A 20,918-nucleotide genomic window follows, 5' to 3' on the forward strand; every position below is an offset into this window, starting at 1 on the left:
TTCTCACAAATACTGTGTCTCCACATGTTGGTCATAGATGTTTGTGTGAGTGAATTCTGCTCAGGTGTGAGCAACTGTTGCCTGTGTGTAGTATGAATATTTGAAGTGAATTTTTCTGTCTGGAAAAATTCCTCAGCATGGTTGAAAGTATTTCTCCTATGGGGATCGAAGCTTTACTTTTGGTTGTCGTTGGTCTGTTTATACCATTTTTGTCCTTTACTGGTCCACTAAAGGCAGTCTGAATCCCACTGCTTTTATAACCCCTGTATCAAGTCCTTAGCAATCTCAAGACCTAAAGTAAAAGACATTTGGATGGAGAGATAGCTCAGCAGTCAAGAATACTGCCTCCTCTTCCAGAGGACATGGGTTCAAAGTCCAGCACCCACATGGCAGCTTACAGCCATCTATAACTCCAGTTCCAAGGGATCAGATTCCGCTTTGGCCTCTGAAGATACCAGGTACACAAGTAGTACACAAATCTACGCATAGACAAAACACCCACGTGCATAAAACTGAAAAGAAATAAATAAAAAGGAATTTAAGAGAAAAGGAAAAATGTTTGCCCCTGAGGCATTTCCATTTTCTCTAAAGCAGGTGGGAACACGCTCAGTCTCTAAATGCTGATTCATTAATTGGTGCGCTCCATGAAGATTACAAATCCACACTATCCACTAAAGTCATTCAGCCACCTAGTTAAAAGCCACCATGTTCCCACATTCTACCATAAAGGGGAATAATAACCAGTTTGATCACTTCTATTAAGACAGTTCGAGAGGCTTTATTAACACAAAGTTCTCTAAACAGAGCAAGAAAGGCGTCACAAACCCTAAGATGTTCCCATCACAAAATCACATTCTTCTCTCACCTCGGTCTCACTGCCAGACTTAGGCAGTACTCTGCTGTCTGTTATTATAACAAAGGACTGGGCCCATGTACCTTACAGACAAAAACAATGTGTTCAGTTCATCCGTTTACAGACTGGAAGTCAAGACCAGGTTGCCCCTTCATGACTGCCTTGGCTGAGGGTTCCCAAGACTATAATGAACATAGAGAGAAAGCAAGATGGCGGCCTTGAACAATCCACACTCTAGAGACTAGCTCGCTCCAGAAGACTCATGCTAATCCCTCTGAAGGGAAATGCCCCCATTACCTAATTACCTTCCATTAACTAGCCCTTAGTGGACCTCATAATGAGGAGCAGCTTGCAGAATAGGAGCCTAGGTGGGCCAAATCACATCCAAACCATAGGAAGGCCTAATCATTTCACGGAACTATTATAAAATGTGCTAGAAATAAAAATTACATTTCACCTAGCTCTGAAGAAGATACCACCAGTAGCCTCTCATAAGATTTATGCGCACATAGGACTGTAGCCTAGCACCATGCCCAGAAGAGAATCTGCATCCTCATGTTATAAAACCACAAAGCACTCCCCCTTCTCACAGCTCTCTACATGCTACTCATCCCATGCTCCCTAAGAAGCTGCCCCCTCAGTTAACTGAAAATCCAGCTTCCTTAATTTCTTGAGTTGTTTACTAAGGGGTCTTTGCAGCAAGGCTTTTCACTGAACACCTTGATGACAAGTTCTGTTTCTTTCCTTAACATTTCGTACTTCTTTCCTCCTTAGTATTTAACATGATTATATGCTATCCATTGCACTTATTTACTCTACCTATTGCCCATCTGGATCAGAAGGAAAGTCCCCCCAGGGTAGAGAGCTCCCCCCCACCCCACATCGTGGTCTCCCCCGGATGAATTTGCAGCACCCAGAGAAGTGCCAGCAAGGTTAGAACTTCTGTACATGAGAGAACTCAGGCTAGGACATCACGGAGTCAGAACGTCCAGCACTTGTTTCATAGTAAAATGGGTTGAAAAGGATGGGGATGGAGATGGGGCAGGAAGGGTGATGGGCAGTGACTGCCGCAGTGGTGGGCTCGGAAGGGTGCATCACACCCTCTGCATTCAGAGTCCTTCGTGAAACCATACATCTTGGGCACAACTTTGCAATGCCATTTACACTGCCATCTTCATCTTCCCATACTCTGTACCCAGACACAACCCATGCCAGCCTGGTGGGTGGCAGATGTCCTCCTAATCTTTTCCTCAAGTCCTCAAGTCACCCTCCCAAAAAGAGATGGCTCTGCCTGTCACTGGTACAGAACATGAAGTCACAGTTTCCAAAGTTTTGGTCTTGAAGATGTAACAAAAAGAAACCTTATATTTTCATTTTGGAAAACAGATTTTTATACCTCCTTATGACACAGATTTTTAAAAGAAGGGGACTAAAACTGCAAAATTATCATGATAGTGGTTGGAGGGAGGCTCTCACCTTCAAAGAGATAATTCGCACGTCTTCAATCTCTGTAAGCCATGCAGGTGGCTTGTCCATATTTATGTGCATCTATTATCTTGTTATGCAAACAATTTTTTCATATTGTTATGTCAATATATCATAACATAAATACTATGCGATAGAAATGAGCTTAAGTTGTAAAAATGAATATACTTATTGTAATGAAATTAACCAAAATAGTTGACAGGGCATTGTGTAAATCTTTGCTTTATAAAATCAAACTTAGCACAGGCTGATGGCGCGCGCGCGCGCGCGCGCGCACACACACACACACACACACACCAAAATAAAGAAAGAAAGACCAAAACCAGCCAGGTTATTTCAGTCCCAGGCAGCACTGGCAGCCTTGGGTGGCTGAGTCAGACGACCTTTTACGACAACACGTGCACACAGTTGCATTCTCAACCGCTTCCTGAGTGAAGCACTCTCAGCTCCCCTCCAGATTTATGTTAAAGCATGAAAAAAAAAAAAAAAAAAAAAAAGGCCAGGACTGAGCATGCTGTACACACAGGAGACTGGGAGAAGGTGTTGAGGGGAGTTGGGAGGTTGATGAGAGTCCTCCTGAGACACACTCAAATGAGCCAGCCTAGGAGACTAGACAGCCTTCCCTGATCCTCATTACACACATGTGCAACACCCAGAAGTCAGTCACTCTGGGCTGGTTTTACTTAGGAACTTGTGAAGATCATCAGCAAAGGCTTCTCCCCCTCAGAGAGAGGGAAGTGCAGAAATAACAGTCTGGGCTAAAAAGAGAAACATCTTTCTGGCTTGTGTGCCAACAAATGTACCCACTTTTACTGTTTTTCTCGAATAATTACCCAGTTTCTTCACAGGGGCAGACAGACACTGACTGAGGGGGCTACAGCTTCATAGGGAAATACTCAAATGGCTGCTCCCTTCCAGAAAGATATGCGCGATGATACTCACACATCACTGCTCACCTCTTTGTTTTTATACGTTCTAAGTTTATATAGAATGCACCAAAAAGAGAAAACATATCCTCAAATGCAACACTGTTATTTATACATGGTAGAAATAATTAATATCAAAGGCGATTTGATTTTCTTTTTCATATACAAGCTGGTTTATTTCCTGACATAAAATATTTATCATAAATGAACTGCTATAAAATTGAATAACACGCGTTGGTGCATGATTTACAGAATTCAAACACTTGGTAGATGAAGGCAGGAAGGTCATGTGTTCAAAGCTGGTTTAGTCTATAAACACAGCTAAGACAATTACCTTTGTCTTTGCTATCTGAAATACAGGATCCACCATGGCAATTCTTCCCACTGTGTAAGATACTGTTTGCAGCACTAGAGTGACCTCTAATCACCAGATTTGGGGAAAATGTGAAAAAAAAAAAACACTCAATAGAATGAGCAGAATCCAAGAGAAATGTTGAGTGAATTCAGAGTGAATTCCTACCACTCACAGGATGACAGTTTTCTCGAAGTCATCTTTAAGGTAGACGGTACAGGTGGCAAAGAAAGCTACAGATAGATTGAACAACAACAAAACAAACAAACAACAAACTCTACATTCAGTGCTTGATGCTGATAGCACTGAAATGACCTACACTCCCGGAGGTTCAAGAGTTTGAAACTTTATCCATTTTTGGGGACTTGAAGTATTTACAAAACCTAACAGCAAAGAGTAAATGCTGCCATTCTATTGTGTGGCTCCACCCAGTGGCATAATGAAAAATAACAACTGACAGAAAGAGTGTACAGGGACGGGTACACAATAAACTTTTAATTGTCATCGTGGTCAACATTTAACGTGGGTGCTGGGAATTGAACTCAGGACCTCTGAAAGAGCGGTTAGTGCTCTGAGCCACTGAACCACCTCTCCAACACCACATCTTGATTCAGCTTTTAATTCAGCTTTCTTTAAGAAACCTTCCCATGATGACCATGATATAGATAAACACGGGAATGGCCAGACACAAGAAGCTGGTGGAACTTTATATGGTGACTAGCATAGCCTAAAAATGGAATTAATACTGCATTTAGGGTTTTTGGTGGTTTGGGGGTTTTTGTTGGTTGGTTAGTTGGTTGGTTGGTTGGTCGGTTGGTTTTGGTTTTTTGGTTTTTCAAGACAAGGTCTCTCTGTGTAGTCCTGGCTGTCCTGGAACTCACTCTGTAGACCAGGCTGGCCTCAAACTCACAGAGATCTGCCTGCCTCTGCCTCCCGAGCGCTAGGATTAAAGGCGTGCGCCACCACTGCCTGGCTGCTTTCTGCATTTAGTTTTAATTAATGCAAATATAAAAGCCACAGAGAGCTGGTGGCCAGCCCACCACATAGTGCCATCAGTTGGGAGTGGCTGCCCCACAGCACCACCATCATCAGGATCCTAACACAGTTCTGGGTCGGCCAGTATAGACTGCTCTGACAGAGTGGAGATTTCTGTTCTGGATCAGGGAGGGGCAGACTATCCACAGGCTCAGTTCAACAAATTTTTCTCTTCTTACAACCAAAGAGACCCTCTCTTGCTACCGACATCGTCTCTTGGACATCAAAAAGCTCATTTTTGCTCCTATAAGAAATAAGTGTTGCTGAAAAGAATCAGATTATAGTAGGGTAAAAAATTAAAAGGGAATTCCACCCAAGATAGTGCCAGCTTCTCAGAGCTCTGCAGAAGTGGGTGAAGGCCACTGTTAAGCTATTCATTATGCTAAGCTATGTTGGTAGGCCTCTGGGCTGGCTGGTTTTTGTCAACTTGACACAAAGCTAGACATATCTGGGAAAAGGGAATCTTTTTTAAAAATTATTATTATTTTAAGCATATAGTTGGTTATGCCTATATGTATGTGTACCATATGTGTGCTTGGCACCTGCAGGCTAGAAGCAGGCATTGGATAACCTGAAAGTGGAGTTACAGACCACTGTGGGTCATCATATGGCTCCTGGAAATCGAACTCTGGTCCTCTGGAAGAACAGCCAGTGTTCTTAACTCCAGCATCTAAAGAGGGAATCTCTTTAGAGATACGGTATTATCTTCATTAATGATTGATTGAGGGCCCATCTTGGACAAGTGGTCCTGAGTTGTGTAAGAAAGCAAGATGAACAAACCATGGGGAGCACAAGCCAACAAACACTATTCCTCCATGGCCTGTGCTTCAGTTCCTGCCTCTGGGTTCCTGTCTCAAGTTCCTGTCCTGACTTCCATGGGTGATGGGCGACAAGCTATAAGATGAAATAAACCCTCTTTCATCCTCAAGCTGCTTTTGGTCATGGTGTTTTATCACAGCACTGAAAACCCTAACTTCAGTAATGCTATAGATGTGTGCCACAGTCTTGTCATTAAGATGATTCAATAAATAAGAAACAAGATACACAGACAAAGTAAGCCGCATGATCCATTTTTCGGATACACACAATATACCAAAACCACTGAAAAATAAAAGTGGATGGAAAATGACACATTCCCCCATCACTTGGGGACACATGGTGCTTCTCTTTCTCTGAGAAAGTATTCCTGAAGTGTCACCATGAAGTAGCATCTTAGCCAACTGTGGATGGATTCAACTGTCACATAAAAGATGTCATACAACATGACCATCAGGTGAAAATTTAGGAACATATATTCACATTTCCATGTCCCAAAATAGGCTCCTACAAAGTTCTCCCTAAGGAAGGCTATGCCAAACTTCCACAAACAGTTGGTTCAAAGTGATGCTCAAAGCCAAGTTGAGAATCATTTTGAAGTCTTCTTTGGAGTTCACATATGTATACCCCAAATGGCAGGAGGCTGGTATAAGCAACTATTTCGATTCCAGATCCTTAGTCTAAAAAGGCTCTGGAATGGTCCAAGCCTCTTTCAAATGCTACAACACCCAAAGATGTCAGTCAATGCCTTGATCCAACTGCTCTGAGTGAACATATTACAGTAGTTATTTGTATAACCCTCCTTTTAAAGAATTCTCATCATCCAACTCAGTAAGATAATCAGTTCAAGTGATTTCCTACTTTACCGGAATGTCATATACAGTTGTGCATCCCATATGACTACATATGGAACTATAGTGGTCCTGTAATATCATACAACTAAGTGATACTATACCTAACTTGGTTGGCATAAGTCATTCCATGATATTTGTAAAGCAGCAAAATTATTTCTCAGACAATTTTTTGTCCTTAAGCAGTATGACATGACTATCCACCAATTCATCTTGGGATTTCCATCTTATTTTGTTCAAAGACCAAATGACTTTTATAAGCCAGATAAATTTCCAAAGACAACAGAGCATTCTAGTCAGCCCAGATGACCAGAAAGTTGCCAGCTATTACATATCTAAATTATATATAGCTAAAGAGAATCTCTCTATATGTAAAACATAACAAAACAACGCTCCTTGTTTGTCCTCCTGAAAATCTAATGCCAAAAAAAAAAAAAAAAAAAAAAAAAGAAAAGAAAAATTAACACCATGAATTCACAAGCCTTTTTTCTTACCTCCACCACGGTGGTTCCTGCAGCTTTGCACATTGGCAAGTTGAAGTTTCTTGCACTTTTCCTATATCAGACAAGGAAAAAAGAAGAAGGAGAAAGATCAAAGACAACTTGAAAATGCAGACCAAGAGCGTTTCTACCATGAAGCTATGGACCTAAGAGTGCATGACTTATAACTGTCTTTAAACTTAGAAGCTCTCGGGGCCATTTCATTTGATTTATGTGGTTTTTAGAGTAGGTGGAAGGGAATGCTGTTTTTCATGTTCAATCAATAGCTTTTATACACAGAAAAACAAAATAGATATTCATAAATATCTGAAATTAAATTCTCCTAACCTTTTAACCAAGACTAAACTTTGCTACCATAGTTACATATTTCACTGAGAAACTTTTTAAAAGTAGGAAGAGTCAGGGATGCAGCTCGATGGTAAAGCACTTACTCCGTGTACACCAGGCCCTGGGCTCCAACTCCAGCACCACAAAGGAAGAGAGAAAGGGGAAAGTGTAAAGTGCTTCATGGGAGAAGGTACAGTCTTTCCTACTAAATATTCCGTACTAAACAAAGAGAATCCTCTGCTAGCTGACAGGATACGAAACACTCACAGATGTGTGAGTCCTTGTAACGATTATTTGGGAGAACAATTTTGTGATGTATGGATCAGCTAACCCAGTGACTGTGAATGAAATTTGTATTCTGTGCTGCTGAGAATCTAGACCACCACTCAGTGACCATTGGCACCTACATACGGTCGGCGCTTACAGGCCCAAGGAAAGTCTTCAGAGACCATAGCCAGGCATCGCAACACAGGAAGAAATTCTACAAATATTTTAAGTAACTGATACTTGTTATATAATTTCATTCATCTTTTTTTATAAAGCATCAGAATTTTACAAACATCACATCAATGGTCCAAGAAAGCAGGCAGCATATTAGTCTGCCTAGAATTTCCAAAAGTGGTTGCGTGTCAAAAGCCTACAATTCAAGAAATCAGATCATTATTATCACATTGTCCTTCAGAAATAAACAAAAACAATGCAAGTGCTGCTGAGAATTTGACTGTGACTGAGGCCAAACTACATTTGTTAAGAAAAATAGTTTTTAAATCCTTCATTAAAAGCAGCAAATAAAAAAAAGATTAAGAAGAAAATTATTTTTATAACCGAATAGGTGATGTAGCTCACCTCTTACATATATAGCCAAAGTGGCCCGACTTTTAAAACACAACTATCTAATCCACAAATCCAAGACATTAAATACTTATAATTACTTAGAGTTTAGTATGCAGAGGTTACTCAAAAGACAGGAAAATAGCATAGGCCTGTGGCTACTCATATAATGAAAACAGGAAGAGCTCATCATTTGTGAAGATAATTAGCTCTTCAGATAGAACATTTAGAAGGCTTTCCTGGGAGACATTAGCTGCACAAGAAAAGAACTCACCTAAACTATTATTAGCAATTTTCCCCAAAATATCAGAGCAGTTTTGACATGTTAAGACACTGTATAAAAGATAACATTAAAACAAAAAAATACGTGTTGGCTGCTATCATGTTTACCAAGAAAATAACCACTCTTGGCAATGAAAATACAGATGGAAGAAAATAATTTTATGTATCTATAAACAAGAGTGTATAAATCCAATTCTTTTTAAATGGGGTCTTATATAACCCAAGCTAGCCTCACACTCATTATATGGTGAGGATGACTTTGAACTTCCGTTCTGCCTACCTCCACCTCCCAAGTGCTGGGAATGCCATACTGTAGAATCAAACCCAAGGCTTGAGGCATGCTAGGCAAGCACTCTACCAACTCAGCTACATCCCAGCCCTGGACCCAATTATTTAGCAAGTCATTGGCCAATAGGAACAGACCTACACACGTACAGTATATCAGCAAGATCACCGGGACTGCATGCACTTCTGGACACAAGTCCATACACAGGTGTGCACGACTCTAAGCCCTTTGAAAGGGGTCAGAATACCACAGCAACCCTCTGTGATACTCACTTCTGCTGTCCTGATTTAGGAAACACAGAGCTGGTGACATCCATTGCATTCATTTTGTTTTAGTGCTAAGGATGGAACACAGGACCTTAAGCAAGCACATCGCCTGAGGTATAGCTTCCTTTTTACCCAAGACAGGAGGTAAGGGTGGGGGCTCAACATGCAAGACATAGGCTGGAATGCCTACAGTAGCATCTTTTGTTTTGTTTTGTTTTGTTTTGTTTTGTTTTGTTTTGAACTCCCACAATACCTGAAAATCACGTTTCCTGCCCGGTCTGCTTTCCAGGCTTTCACCAAAGCAAAATCTCCTGTGATGGCTTCCTCCAAAATAAAGTGCTGACCGTTAAACTCCCTCACCTGCAGGAGACAAAGACCGGCTGTCAGATATCTGTGCAGGGCTTGTGTGACTGTACTACGCACTGTGCTCTGAAGAGGCACACACTAGGAACGTGAGTCTAGCAAGGGAGGCTTTCTTGGGGGAGAGGAACCTCAAGAGACTTCCTCAGTAGCATAGGGCCTTCTCAAAATGGTCCAGGGAGGCTTTAGGAAGAGAATGTGCATAGGTCCCATGACGAGTGCAAGTTTAGCACTCTACACGTCTACATGGTAAAGTGTGTCACTATCCACTTGACTGGGTGCCTTGATTACATTTGGGACATAGAATATAGGCCCTCTTTCCTTCTACCCCCCCCCCCAAAATAAAAATATGCACATTACATAAAATGGCTTATCTATTGTTTCTCATTCATCTGTGATCTATAATTACTGTTGAGATAATCGATGATGACAGAAAAAAAGTAAATAAATTGAAAAAGAGCTGGCATTCTCCCGTCTGTATGGGCACGATGCAGGCTTCCTTCTATTAACATCTTCATTTCACTTCTTTGATAGATTTTCTTCACATAAAATCTCAGTGGCTTTCGCATTTACTCATAGGAACGTCTTCCTTTATTTTGCCACTATGAAGGTTGGTTTTAATGTTTTGCACATCTTCAGTCATTACTGATATAACACAATGCTTTTGACTTTTTTTAAATGTTTACTGCCTTTTGGGAGAGAACATAAAATAAAACTCTCCTTTGCCATTATGTTCTTCCTATCGTTTCCCCCTTGGAGATTTGCCTCTGGGAATTAAACAGAGAATTCAAACAACCCCACTGAGGGCTGGATCCCTCCCACACAAACGCAGCCCTGTGACAGCAGAATTCCAATGGCATTCCCACTGCGCCCTCTAGTGGAAAAAAGGCTGGATGCATTTTCTAGAAGGTCCCAACACAAAGTTGGGGTTCAGTTACTTTCTGCTCTGTTTTGTTTGGGGAGGGGATGCTGGGAACTGAACCTGAGGTCTCATGCACATTACCATGTGCTCAGTAATATTCCAACCTTACTTTTGTTTGTTTGCTTGTTTGCTTGTTTGTTTGTTTGTTCCCAAGACAGTGTTTCCCTGTGTAGCCCTGGCTGTCCTGGAACTCACTCTATAGACCAGGCTGGTCTTGAACTCAGAGATCCAACTGCCTCTGCCTCCCGAGTGCTTGGATTAAGGGATGTGCCACCACAACCATCTCCAACCTTACTTTTAAAGTTAAGAGTTTCCAACAGATTGTTTCTTAAAGGAAAGGTTCTCCAAAGATACCCCATTTTCTTGCTAGAAAATATGAGCTAGGAAAACCACTGATGGAGACTGGACTAATATGAAATCATATGAGATGAGTTGCACATCAACACACAAAGTTCTTTTAAAGGTTTGTGTCTTTCAAAAGTCATCACTATGAACATCAATGACAAGGCAAGTAGTGTCACATGCCTATAATCCCAGAGGCAGGGGCAAGAGGACTTCTGGGAGATCAAGAGAAGCCTGGCCTAGAGAGCTTCAAAATCTCCAGAACAAAACTTTCACAAAAGAAACCAAACCAAAAATCCACTGGTGATGATGGCTGAGACATAAAAATCACAAGTATTTTCTAAATGTTCTTTAGTGTGACCTGTTTTAAACTTCAAAGAGGGAAACAACTAACTTTACCGGGCTTACAACTGTGCTCACTTCAGATGGTGCATTTGGCTTCCACTCCATCTTTAGGTTCTTCTTGAATCTATTCCAGTCAGATTTTGCCAGTGACCTCCATTTCTGCACACTACTGTTCAATTCTAGTCCTTACCCTTCCTTTGGCCTAGCTGCTCCCTCTTTTACCTTTCAGATCACCTGGCTCCCCTGGGTTTCCTCCTGGCCTCCCTTCCTATTTTCCATTGTAGCTCTTCTTCTTCTTCTGCCTGGCCATTAACTGTTATAGAGGGGCTCACTATCTGCACAGTGGCCCAGAATACTGTCTAGTCCCAAGGGTTTGAATGCCCGCATATCATGCCTCCTATTCTGTAAATTTTCTGACCAGAGTCACCAAGCACTTCCTCTTGCGACTCCTGAACTTTTTTTTTGTTTTTTGTTTTTGTTTTTGTTTTTGTTTTTTGTTTTTTCGAGACAGGGTTTCTCTGTGTAGCTTTGCGCCTTTCCTGGAACTCACTTGGTAGTCCAGGCTGGCCTCGAACTCACAGAGATCCGCCTGCCAATGCCTCCCAAGTGCTGGGATTAAAGGCGTGCGCCACCACCGCCCCGTGACTCCTGAACTTCTTAAGGACACCTCTTCCCCAACAGACAGAGTTCTTTGATTGCTGCATGTCGCAAGTCTTGCCCATCTCAATAAGCAGCCATCTTGATTCCTGTCTTCTATGTCACATCTGACCTAATTCTAATCACTTTGCACAATCCATTTTACCACTTATCTTAGCTAATGTCTATTTCCCACCAGGATCAATGCATGGCCTCTTGTAGTAGGACAGGCCACAAGGTCAAGGAAATTGGCTCAGACCAGTTGCCAAGGCATGCACACAATGTACTTCTTTATGAGTCAACCTGGAGTCTGCCTGATGGTCTAGCAACAGGCACTGTCAGAGTTCCTGATCACTCTCAGAGTTCCTGATCATACCCAGCCAATGAAGGACAACCACACAATACCACCAGATTGGGACACAGCTTGGGTGCTGGAAGGAGGGTATATAAGACCTTCCCCATTATTAAATATTAAATAAAGGAGTGTGTGGTTGACGCTGTGCCTTCTCACCCACTCCCCCAATGGAGTGGTTAGGATCCAGCAACACCCTCTCTAACTTGGGCTTCTACAAAACAACAAAACCATAAAACTTACCACCCAACATACAGAGTGATCTTTATAAGATGGGACTTAGAACACAGCACACTTATACTCCCACTCAAATCCTCCATTAGCTTCTTACCACACTGAGGGAACTCTAAGCTACACGAGCAGACAGCAGGCAGACTAGAGACAGAAGACAGAGACTGAGGGAGGCAGGGATAGAGGGAGAGAGACAGACAAACAGAATCAGAGAGAGACTGAATTTTATATAAAGGTACTAGATTCACACACCAGGATCCAGGCATAAATAAAAGTCAGAAAAGAGTCTAGCCTTCCACATTCTCTTGGGGCATGTTAAAGTTACACTTTATATTAACTTTCAAAATGTGAACCCAATTTTTCGGGGTCCTTTTATCATATGCTCCTAAGATTCATTTTCATTAGGTTCCTGATTATTCAAGAAACTTTTTAACCTAATTCAGCAGTGGAAAAGCAAGACCAAATATAAAAAATACTAGACTAAACGTGACCTGAATCAATACAAGTCACTCCCAGCCAAGGAGCAAGGCTCCAGATGGTCAGACATGGGCATGATCATCGACTCCTTGTCTCCCCAGAACAGCAACAGAACCAGCAGTATTACATTCCCAATATTGATGGGGCATCCCTTCCTGGACTAGTTCACCTCCCTAGAGGTGCAGCCCAGCATTGCTACAATCACCACTAGCAACTCTCTTCCTTGAGCCATAAGGACAATGAAAATGGAAAGACATCCATTTTTAAGGTCAGAAAAATGTATTGGCCTGTATATCTTTTCAAATTACTTCAAATCTAACTATGTCAAATACTCTATCTAGAGGTCTACTGTTGTCTGATATGAGTGAAGTTGCTCGCTCTAAAGTACCCCTTCCTACGTCGCAGTTTAGATAAACACAGACAGGCCAGTCAGTGAAAAGCTTGGCCTATGTCTAAGATGAAAAATATGGAAGTGATTATATGAACTCTCTATTCCAGAACAGAATTGTAACTGTGCTCCATTCTATAAGATTTCAGATAAACTCAAGATTTCCTTTGTTACTGTATTTTCCTTCCATCATGTTAGGAAGAACCTGAGCACAAGAGGGTAATACAAAACACTGTAAACAACTTCCGTGGGGGTTTTGTTTTGTTTTGTTTTGAATGGAAGCATGATCATCAATGGTAAATGTTCTTACTTTTGTTAGAATCCTTTCAGAAAGTCAGTTAACTAACCCTTGTTGTCATATAATGTATAGTAATTATGGCTTCTTTTTTTCCAATTTATTCTAATTTCCTTGTGTGGTTTTTAAGTATGAACAGATACCCAGGTTTAGCTACAAGTCTTGCCTTTTTTAAAATGAATGACCGTGTATCTCGCTGGGGTAACTATCAGATGAGTCCACAGAGAATCATGAGGAACGTGGTCTCCCGGCGGCACGTGGGTGAGGAGTTTCTTACCTCTCGTGGCTTGCTGGCAATGGCAACACTGCCGTCCTTGTTGTATTTTATAGGCGACCCTCCTTCTTGTACCAGCGTCCCATACCCCGTGCTGGTGTAGAAGGCAGGGACTCCAGCCCCGCCTGCGCGGATCCTCTCTGCCAGCGTGCCCTACGAATAAGCAACCAGCATCCATGAGAAGTCCACAAAGAGCACTTGGGATGGGGAGTACAGATACTGTTAGATACGGTTCCCATTTTCTAGAGGCTCACCATCCTGCAAAGCGTGTGGCGATGTATGCGCTCAAACACCCCCAGGCTAGGGCATCAATTAAAAGACAATAACCATTCCATTCTCAGTCCACATTCAAACATAACTGTCCATTTCTCTAGTCCCTCTTTCAGTTTCTATACCCCACCCCCACTGGTCTCTTGACATCATATTCTACAAATGTCTAATATTTTGAAATCAAATCACAATTTAATGACGTAAATGTAGCTCGATGTATATTTTTAAATGTTAAATTTTGATTTACTGTGTATCATGTGTAATTGTAAACTAAATATGTTTACCCATTAATAGCAACAGGTATGCCAGGCAGGGTGAAAAATATTTGTAATTTTAACACCTGGGAGGCTTGAGGCAAGGAGACTGCTATGAATTTGAGGTCTACATGAGCTACCTAACAAGCGCCAGACCAAATGGGGCTATGTAACAGGACCCCGTCTCAAAAAAAAAAGCTCAAATTTACTTTAGAATTTATTTTAAATCACTTTCATAAATGTTTTATTTAAGCAAGGGAAATTGAAGTGAAACCTGGCATATGGGGAAACTGGTTTTTAAAAGCTGGGAGTAAAACAGCAAGATGGCTCACCAGGTAAACGTGTTTGCTACATGTGGTAGTTTAAATGAGAATGGCCCCCATAGACTCATATACTTGAATCCCAGGTGGTGGAACTATTTGGGAAGGACTAGGAGGTGTGGCCTTGTTGGAGGAGGTATATTATTGGGGTCAGGCACTGAGGTTTCAAAGGGCCAGCCATTCCCAGTGAGCTCTCTCTGCCTCCTACTTGAGGAAGAGGATGTAAGCTCTCAGATACTGCTCTGGCACCATGCCTGCCTGCCTGCCTGCCTGCTGCCATGCTCCCCGCCATGATGGTCATGGACTCTGACCCTCTGCCACCATGCAACCCAAATTAAACACTTCCTTTCTGTAAGTTGCCTTGGTCCTAGCATTTTGTCACAGCAATCGAAAAGTGACCAAGACACCACAGGAGCCTAACAACCTGAGTTCAATCCCCGGAACCCACAATAGAGGGTGGGAAACAACTCTTGAAAGTGTCCTCTGACCTCCACTGGTGCACCACGGCATGCACATGCCTACACACATTCACAAACACACACACATACAATGATGATGATGATGATGATGGTGATGATGATAGTGATAATAATAATGGGAAATTTAAATATATATGTAAAAATCTAGGAGTACTTCCTTTGATATAGGTGAAGGCTCTTTATGTCTCCTTCAGATGGGCTCCCTTCCCTCTCCCAGAGACAGACAATTTCAAACTTCCCATTCGCTAGGTCTCTCCCATCCCCAGCTGACTTTGCACTAATTCTGGCTTTAAATGTGTCCTGACTCCCTCTCTCCCATACTGAAACCACTTCTGGGGTGCTAGTACACCATGCTTGCTAGACAGTCAATTAGCTAATCAGAAGCCAGAATCAACATAGTTATCAATGACACTGTTTACACTGCCCCAGCCAGAGAACTCTGTACTAACTGGGGCCTTTGAATGTGGAACAAAGAGACTAACAGTCAGGATCTCAGACCCTGGGCCACCTGAGTATGTGGGATATTCTGAAGAAAAGGGGACATGAGCCACATGAGCCGAATTCCTCAGCTAACTGCCCTCTGTCCCACCTAATAGACAAATGGCCCTACTCTGCACTGTATTTTAAGCCAATAATAACATTCAAAAAATTAAATCATTAAAATGGTCACAATAACACCCTCTCATTTTAAAATATTTTTTGTTCACCCTTCCCAAACACCCTTCTCCATTTCTCTGCCCACTGGCCAAAAGCCTGAAAGGAGAATATTTATGAAGAGCAGAGCCCTTCAGGTATCACCTTTCCTACCCAAAAGGAGTGTCAGTCAGTCTCTACCACTTCATCAGTGGTCCTCCCATCCCAGCTCTGAAGCTGCACAGGAAGAGGCGAGAAGAATGGGGTACCACGTGGTTGAGGAAAGAAACACTAACTTCTTTTAGTTTAAAGGGAAAAAATCAGCAAGTGTTAAGGAAGTTCCTCTCCCATGTATGTGTTCTCTGGCAAAACAGAGACAATGAGTAAGAGTAACGAGTCATCTTCAATAACTACACAATGGTGCTAACTAACAATGTGAAAGCTGTATGGGATGGTCTGAACTGTGTGTCCTTTAAATACTGAAGTTGACACATTAACCTCCAATGTGACAGGTACAAGGGAATATTTAAGATGGAAATAACCTGTAAATATAGGTCCTGTTCTAGTAGGATCAGTGAAAAGACACTAGAGAGCTCGCTTTGCTCATCTCCGTGCCCCAAGAGGACAGAGCAGGACATCAGCCATCAGAAGCCAGGAAAAGACTCACTAGGAACTACACTGGCTGGCTCCTAATCTTGGACTTTCCAACTATTTTTCACTGTGAGATACAAATTTCTGTTGTTTGAGCTACCCAGTCTACGGAGGGATTTTAGTTCATTGTTTGTTTTATAGAAACCCATGGAGGCTAGAAACGTATATTTGTTCATTCACAAAACTTTAAATGAAAGTTGAGTCATAATGAACATAGCACGGCGCTCTAACAAGTAGAGGTAACAGTGCTCTAGGTGACCAGGTATGACTAAGATACTGTAAAGCCTCAGTCAGAAAGGACAGTCCCTTGGGCATGCCTTCTCTAGACTAGCACAGACCCGATCATTCTTTTTTTTTTTTTTTTTTTTTTTTTAATAAAATCTGGCTACATTCCATGCTTATCAACTTGGCAAAATTCTAAAGCAGCATTCCCCCGAGGCACAATGGTGCACTTGGTTCCAGAGCAAAGGTGGGGTGTGTTGAAGGGGAACCCCGCCACACCGGGCATGCAGAGCCTTGCTTTCCCCAAAGGGCTTCAAATGCTGCCTTCGATGGATTAGGAGAGGCGGAAGACAAGCACGAACTTGCTGCGGAAACTGCACAAATGGCTGGCCCGGTCACACTCTCAGTCCCCTAAAACGCTGGGCTCGGAGCCCAGTCTTCCTCGGTGAAGCACTTTCACTCTCCAACAGGCTTCCCTGTCCTGACGTGAGTCAGCAAGACTTGACCATTCAGAAATTTCCAGCCCTGAGAGTCATTCAAGCCGACTTTTAGGACCATCTCAGACATTCCAGCAAGTCCTTTTGTTGCTTCTGGCACTTATGTACATTGTGGTGTTGTATTAAAAACTATCCGGTAGCGCAGATATTCTTGACTTAGAAATACCCAATCCTCCATAGTCAAAAACATTAATCCTCTAGAATCAACAGGAACAACCCAAACACGAAATCCCTTGGTTTGACGATTGTAGCATCTCTCTGTCTGAAGGACAACAGAATTTCAGGAAGGGGAAAGGGACCTTTCCTACAAACTGGTCCTCTAAGACAATACAGAGGGATCTCCTCACCTGCGGTGTCAGCTCCACTTCTAGTTCACCAGATAAGTACTGTCGCTCAAACTCTGCGTTTTCTCCCACGTAGGACGAAATCATGCGTTTTATCTGCTTGGATCGAAGTAAAAGGCCCAGGCCAAAGTTGTCAACCCTAGATGGAAAGGAAGGGAGTTGGTAACCAGAAGACCATCTACAGAACACTGTTAGCACACGTTCTTTATTTTTTAAGAGGTGAAACTTGAATAATTTAGAGGGAAAGAAATCTCTTCTTCTAAAGAATTTCTATCCACATTTCCCTTCTAGCCCGCATCACTCCAAGAACTTACAAGGTGGCCTGTCTTTTATTTTACAGGTAGGGAAAGTAAAGCTTAAAAGGCTGACATGAATCCCAGTACCTGGGAGGCAGAGGCAGGTGGAGCTCTGGGTTTGAGACCAGCCTGGTCTACATAGTGCGTTCCAGGTCAGCCAGGGCTACCCAGTGAGATCCATCTCAAATCAGCAAGATCTCAGAGAGTAAGGGACACAGCTAGTCAAGTGCCAGTCCACGTTCATCCTGGAGTTCTAGTCCACACATTTTTTTGTTCTTTTTACGACTGCAAAGTGATCTTGGGATAGATTCTAAGCACAGATGGCCTGGCGCTTTGGAGCACCCCCAGACACTCCAGTGCAAATAGAAAGGACCATTCCTGTATTAAGACAAAGGTGAGCACACTCATTGAAATATGAACCCAAATTATATATAAGTCTAGGAACATTGTTCCTGTATCATAGACCTTTCACTTATTTAGATACTTGAGTGTTCTTAATCCCCTTAAATGAAATGACTGCAGGTAGCAAAATGAATCTATATTTGTTACAATACATATATTTTGGTTTAATAATTCCTCTATTTTAAAATGAGGACTCAGTTTATTCTTGGATATGATGCAAGTGCTATCAACTTTTTCTAGATAAAAAATCTCCAGGTGTGTACACTTCTTCTTAATTTCTGTCATATTTTCAAAGAAAAATGCACCTATATTTTTAAGCACTATTCATAGATTAACTACTAAATGGAAGCTTATCCCTTGTCCATCGGTTTATCCCTCCCTGCTCAAAGGTTTTGGAAGTTCTTTACCCAACTAGAGCTAAAAAAAAAAAAAAAAAAACTTTCTTTGTAGGTTCGTTTGTCTGTCTGGGCCAGTCTCATTATGTAATCTAAGTGGTTTGGAACTCAAGATCCCCCGGCCTCAGCTTTCCAAGTGATGGGTTACAGGCCTGGCTTTATAAAACTATTTTCTTATTGTTCTGTTGTTGTTTTTCGAGACAGGGTTTCTCTGTGTAACAGTCTAGCCTCGAACTCACAGAGATCTGCCTCCCTCTGCCTCCCAAGTGCTGGGATTAAAGATGTGTGCCACCACTACTGAGCTTATAAAACTACTTTTAAGGATAAAATATCTTTAGGGGTGAAGATCACAATGAAACAACACAAAGGAATAATTATACAAAAAGGAAAAACCATGCCAATTGGCAAGGACATGAAACAGCAGAATTTTCTTGTGTGCTAAGATGAATGTATACTAATCACTCTAGGGAGTGAAAAAAATAAGAAAGCTGTGAGCATAACCTATTAACATTGAAGAAAATCCAGGTGCTGAGTCAGCAATTCCACTCTTGGGTCTTCACCAAATAAGAATTCATGTTCACCAAAAGACATATATAATATACTCATCAATAGCATTATGACAAAAAAAATGAGAGCCTCTCAAATGCCTATCCTTAGACCAGAAAAGTTAGAGTTTATCCAGACAATGTAATAAGATTCAGCAATGAGACTGCATGATAGACAACCACTAGACACCATGAACAAATTTCAGACAGAATGTTAAATGAAAGAAGCTATACACAAAAGTGGACACGTTGAATCAGTCCTTTTACAAGAGCTTCAGACTTTGACAGGACTGATGAATGAGGTTCAAAGTGCCCATAACGTAGATCGGGCAGGGAGATAAGAGCAGTAACTGGGGGTATGTGGAGGCCCACAGAGGCTCCCTACTAAGGCCTTACTCAAGGTCAGAAAGTCTGAGCTTGCTTTGCCCAGCAGGGCTGCATAATGGGATGATCTGATCACGAGCATGGTTATCAGGTGTTTTGAAGGGTCTACACTTGGTTGTACATTGTGCTTTGATCTTGAAGCGGGGAAGTCTTTTGCCACTCCCCTTGTTAGTGTATAAAAATCCCATTAGAAATAAACAGGGTGGCTGGGTATTGATCAGGGCCCTCCTAAAGCTATCCTGTGTCTCTGTCTTTCTCGTCATCATTGTCTCCTTCTATATTTCTATCTTAATACTTCTTTATTCTTTTCTCCTCCCTCCAAGAACCCTTCAACAGGTCGGAGCTGGCCTCCATCAGAAGCATTGTGAACGGAGCTTTCTGGAGATCTGGTCCTGTCCCATGTCTTTTCAAGGATGTTGGCTACATGGCTGTGTACCTTGTAAAATCGTATCTTTACATCTATGTGTGGTCAGTTTTCTACATCTCTATAATATTATGTATCAACAGATTTTTAAAAGATAAAACTGCAATAAGAACAACCCTGAAATCCTCTTAGATACAGGAGCCTGTATTTCCTCCCTACTGATCACTCTCATGTTCTGAGGGCCCCTCCCATACACAGCTTATGTTGTTTGCATGGCTCATTCATCCAGCAATCCCATACCGAATGCTTACTCTACCCTAGAGATGGGATGTTGGCTTCTGGGGCTACAGCCATGAGAAGGACTGGGCCCGGGCCCTGTGCAGTTCTGAGAGTTCAGAGGAAATAAACAGTAAGTCTGTAATTAGCACAGTGGGATGTGCTGAGTGGTGTCTGTATAATACGTGATGAGAACCCAGAAGATCAAGGACCTGACTGTTGACAGAGAAAGAGGGAAGAGGGAGTCCAGGTGAGGGAAAAAGGTCGCACAGAAGGTGAAAAATAGATGGAAGCAAAAGAAAACAGCGTCTGAGAACACAGTAGGAGATGGGGATCCTGAGGCTAGCGGCATCGTCCTCAGTGCTCAGCATGAACAGGATGTGCATGGGAGGCTGAAGTGGGAGGTGGGCCTTGAAGGACTTCATCCTGAAGGACAGGAGAAGCTTCCGCTGAAAGGTGAAGTCAGGAAGGGACATCAGTGAAAAGGCTTGGCATAGTCCAAACAATGGTGAGCATCTGAACCAAAGTGAAAGCCACAGGAGTGGAGAAGAGGGGGTACATCAAGAGGCACTGGGGGAATGGTTCATCCGTAAGACGTGTTGCCTTGGTGTAGACCCGGACCCAGTGCAGAATTCTAGCTTTGACAATGGAACCTAATGGAAGAGTGAGCTGGGGGAAATGAGTCTAATAGTCAGAAGAGACATCCCGAGTGTTTTGACCAGTGAAGGTGTTAAGTATGGCAGCCTGTGTGACAAACCGCTAACATTGCAACAACCACCTGCCTCCACTCTCTGTTACCAAGCTTACCGGTGCCCATTCCAGCTTACATGGTTTCTTCCTAATTTAAAGCCTCTTACCTCCCCTTCCCACAGCATCCTGCACACCATATCCCTCAAGGTGTATCGATAATCATTCAGTAATCTTTGCCTCCTACCCACCAGAGGCATAAAAATATCTCTATCATTTATATTTAGTATCTGTGGTGGTTTGAAGAAAAATTGTGCTCCCCAAAGGGAGTGGCACTATTAGGAGGTGTGGTTTTGTTAAAGTAGGTGTGTGGAGGAAGTGTGTCACCATGGGGGCAGGCTTTGGGGTCTCTTTTATTCAAGCTTCCCTCAGTGTGACACTCAGTCTACTTCCTGTTGCCTGCAAGA

General features: G+C 42.3%; 1 protein-coding gene across 1 annotated transcript in view; it reads right to left on the reverse strand.

The window, feature by feature from the left end:
• Oxct1 (3-oxoacid CoA-transferase 1) overlaps positions 1 to 20,918 on the reverse strand; it is a 127,264-nt gene that overhangs the window by 87,791 nt on the left and 18,555 nt on the right. The window contains exons 4-7 of the mRNA XM_042261494.2: positions 17,106 to 17,241; positions 13,436 to 13,585; positions 9,064 to 9,170; positions 6,813 to 6,873 (exon numbers count right to left, since the gene is read on the reverse strand). Of these exons, the coding sequence (XP_042117428.2) occupies positions 6,813 to 6,873; positions 9,064 to 9,170; positions 13,436 to 13,585; positions 17,106 to 17,241 (454 nt within the window). The remainder of the gene's footprint in view (positions 1 to 6,812; positions 6,874 to 9,063; positions 9,171 to 13,435; positions 13,586 to 17,105; positions 17,242 to 20,918) is intronic.

This window comes from Peromyscus maniculatus, chromosome 15 (assembly GCF_049852395.1).
Source record: "Peromyscus maniculatus bairdii isolate BWxNUB_F1_BW_parent chromosome 15, HU_Pman_BW_mat_3.1, whole genome shotgun sequence".
Taxonomy (NCBI): Eukaryota; Metazoa; Chordata; class Mammalia; order Rodentia; family Cricetidae; genus Peromyscus; species Peromyscus maniculatus.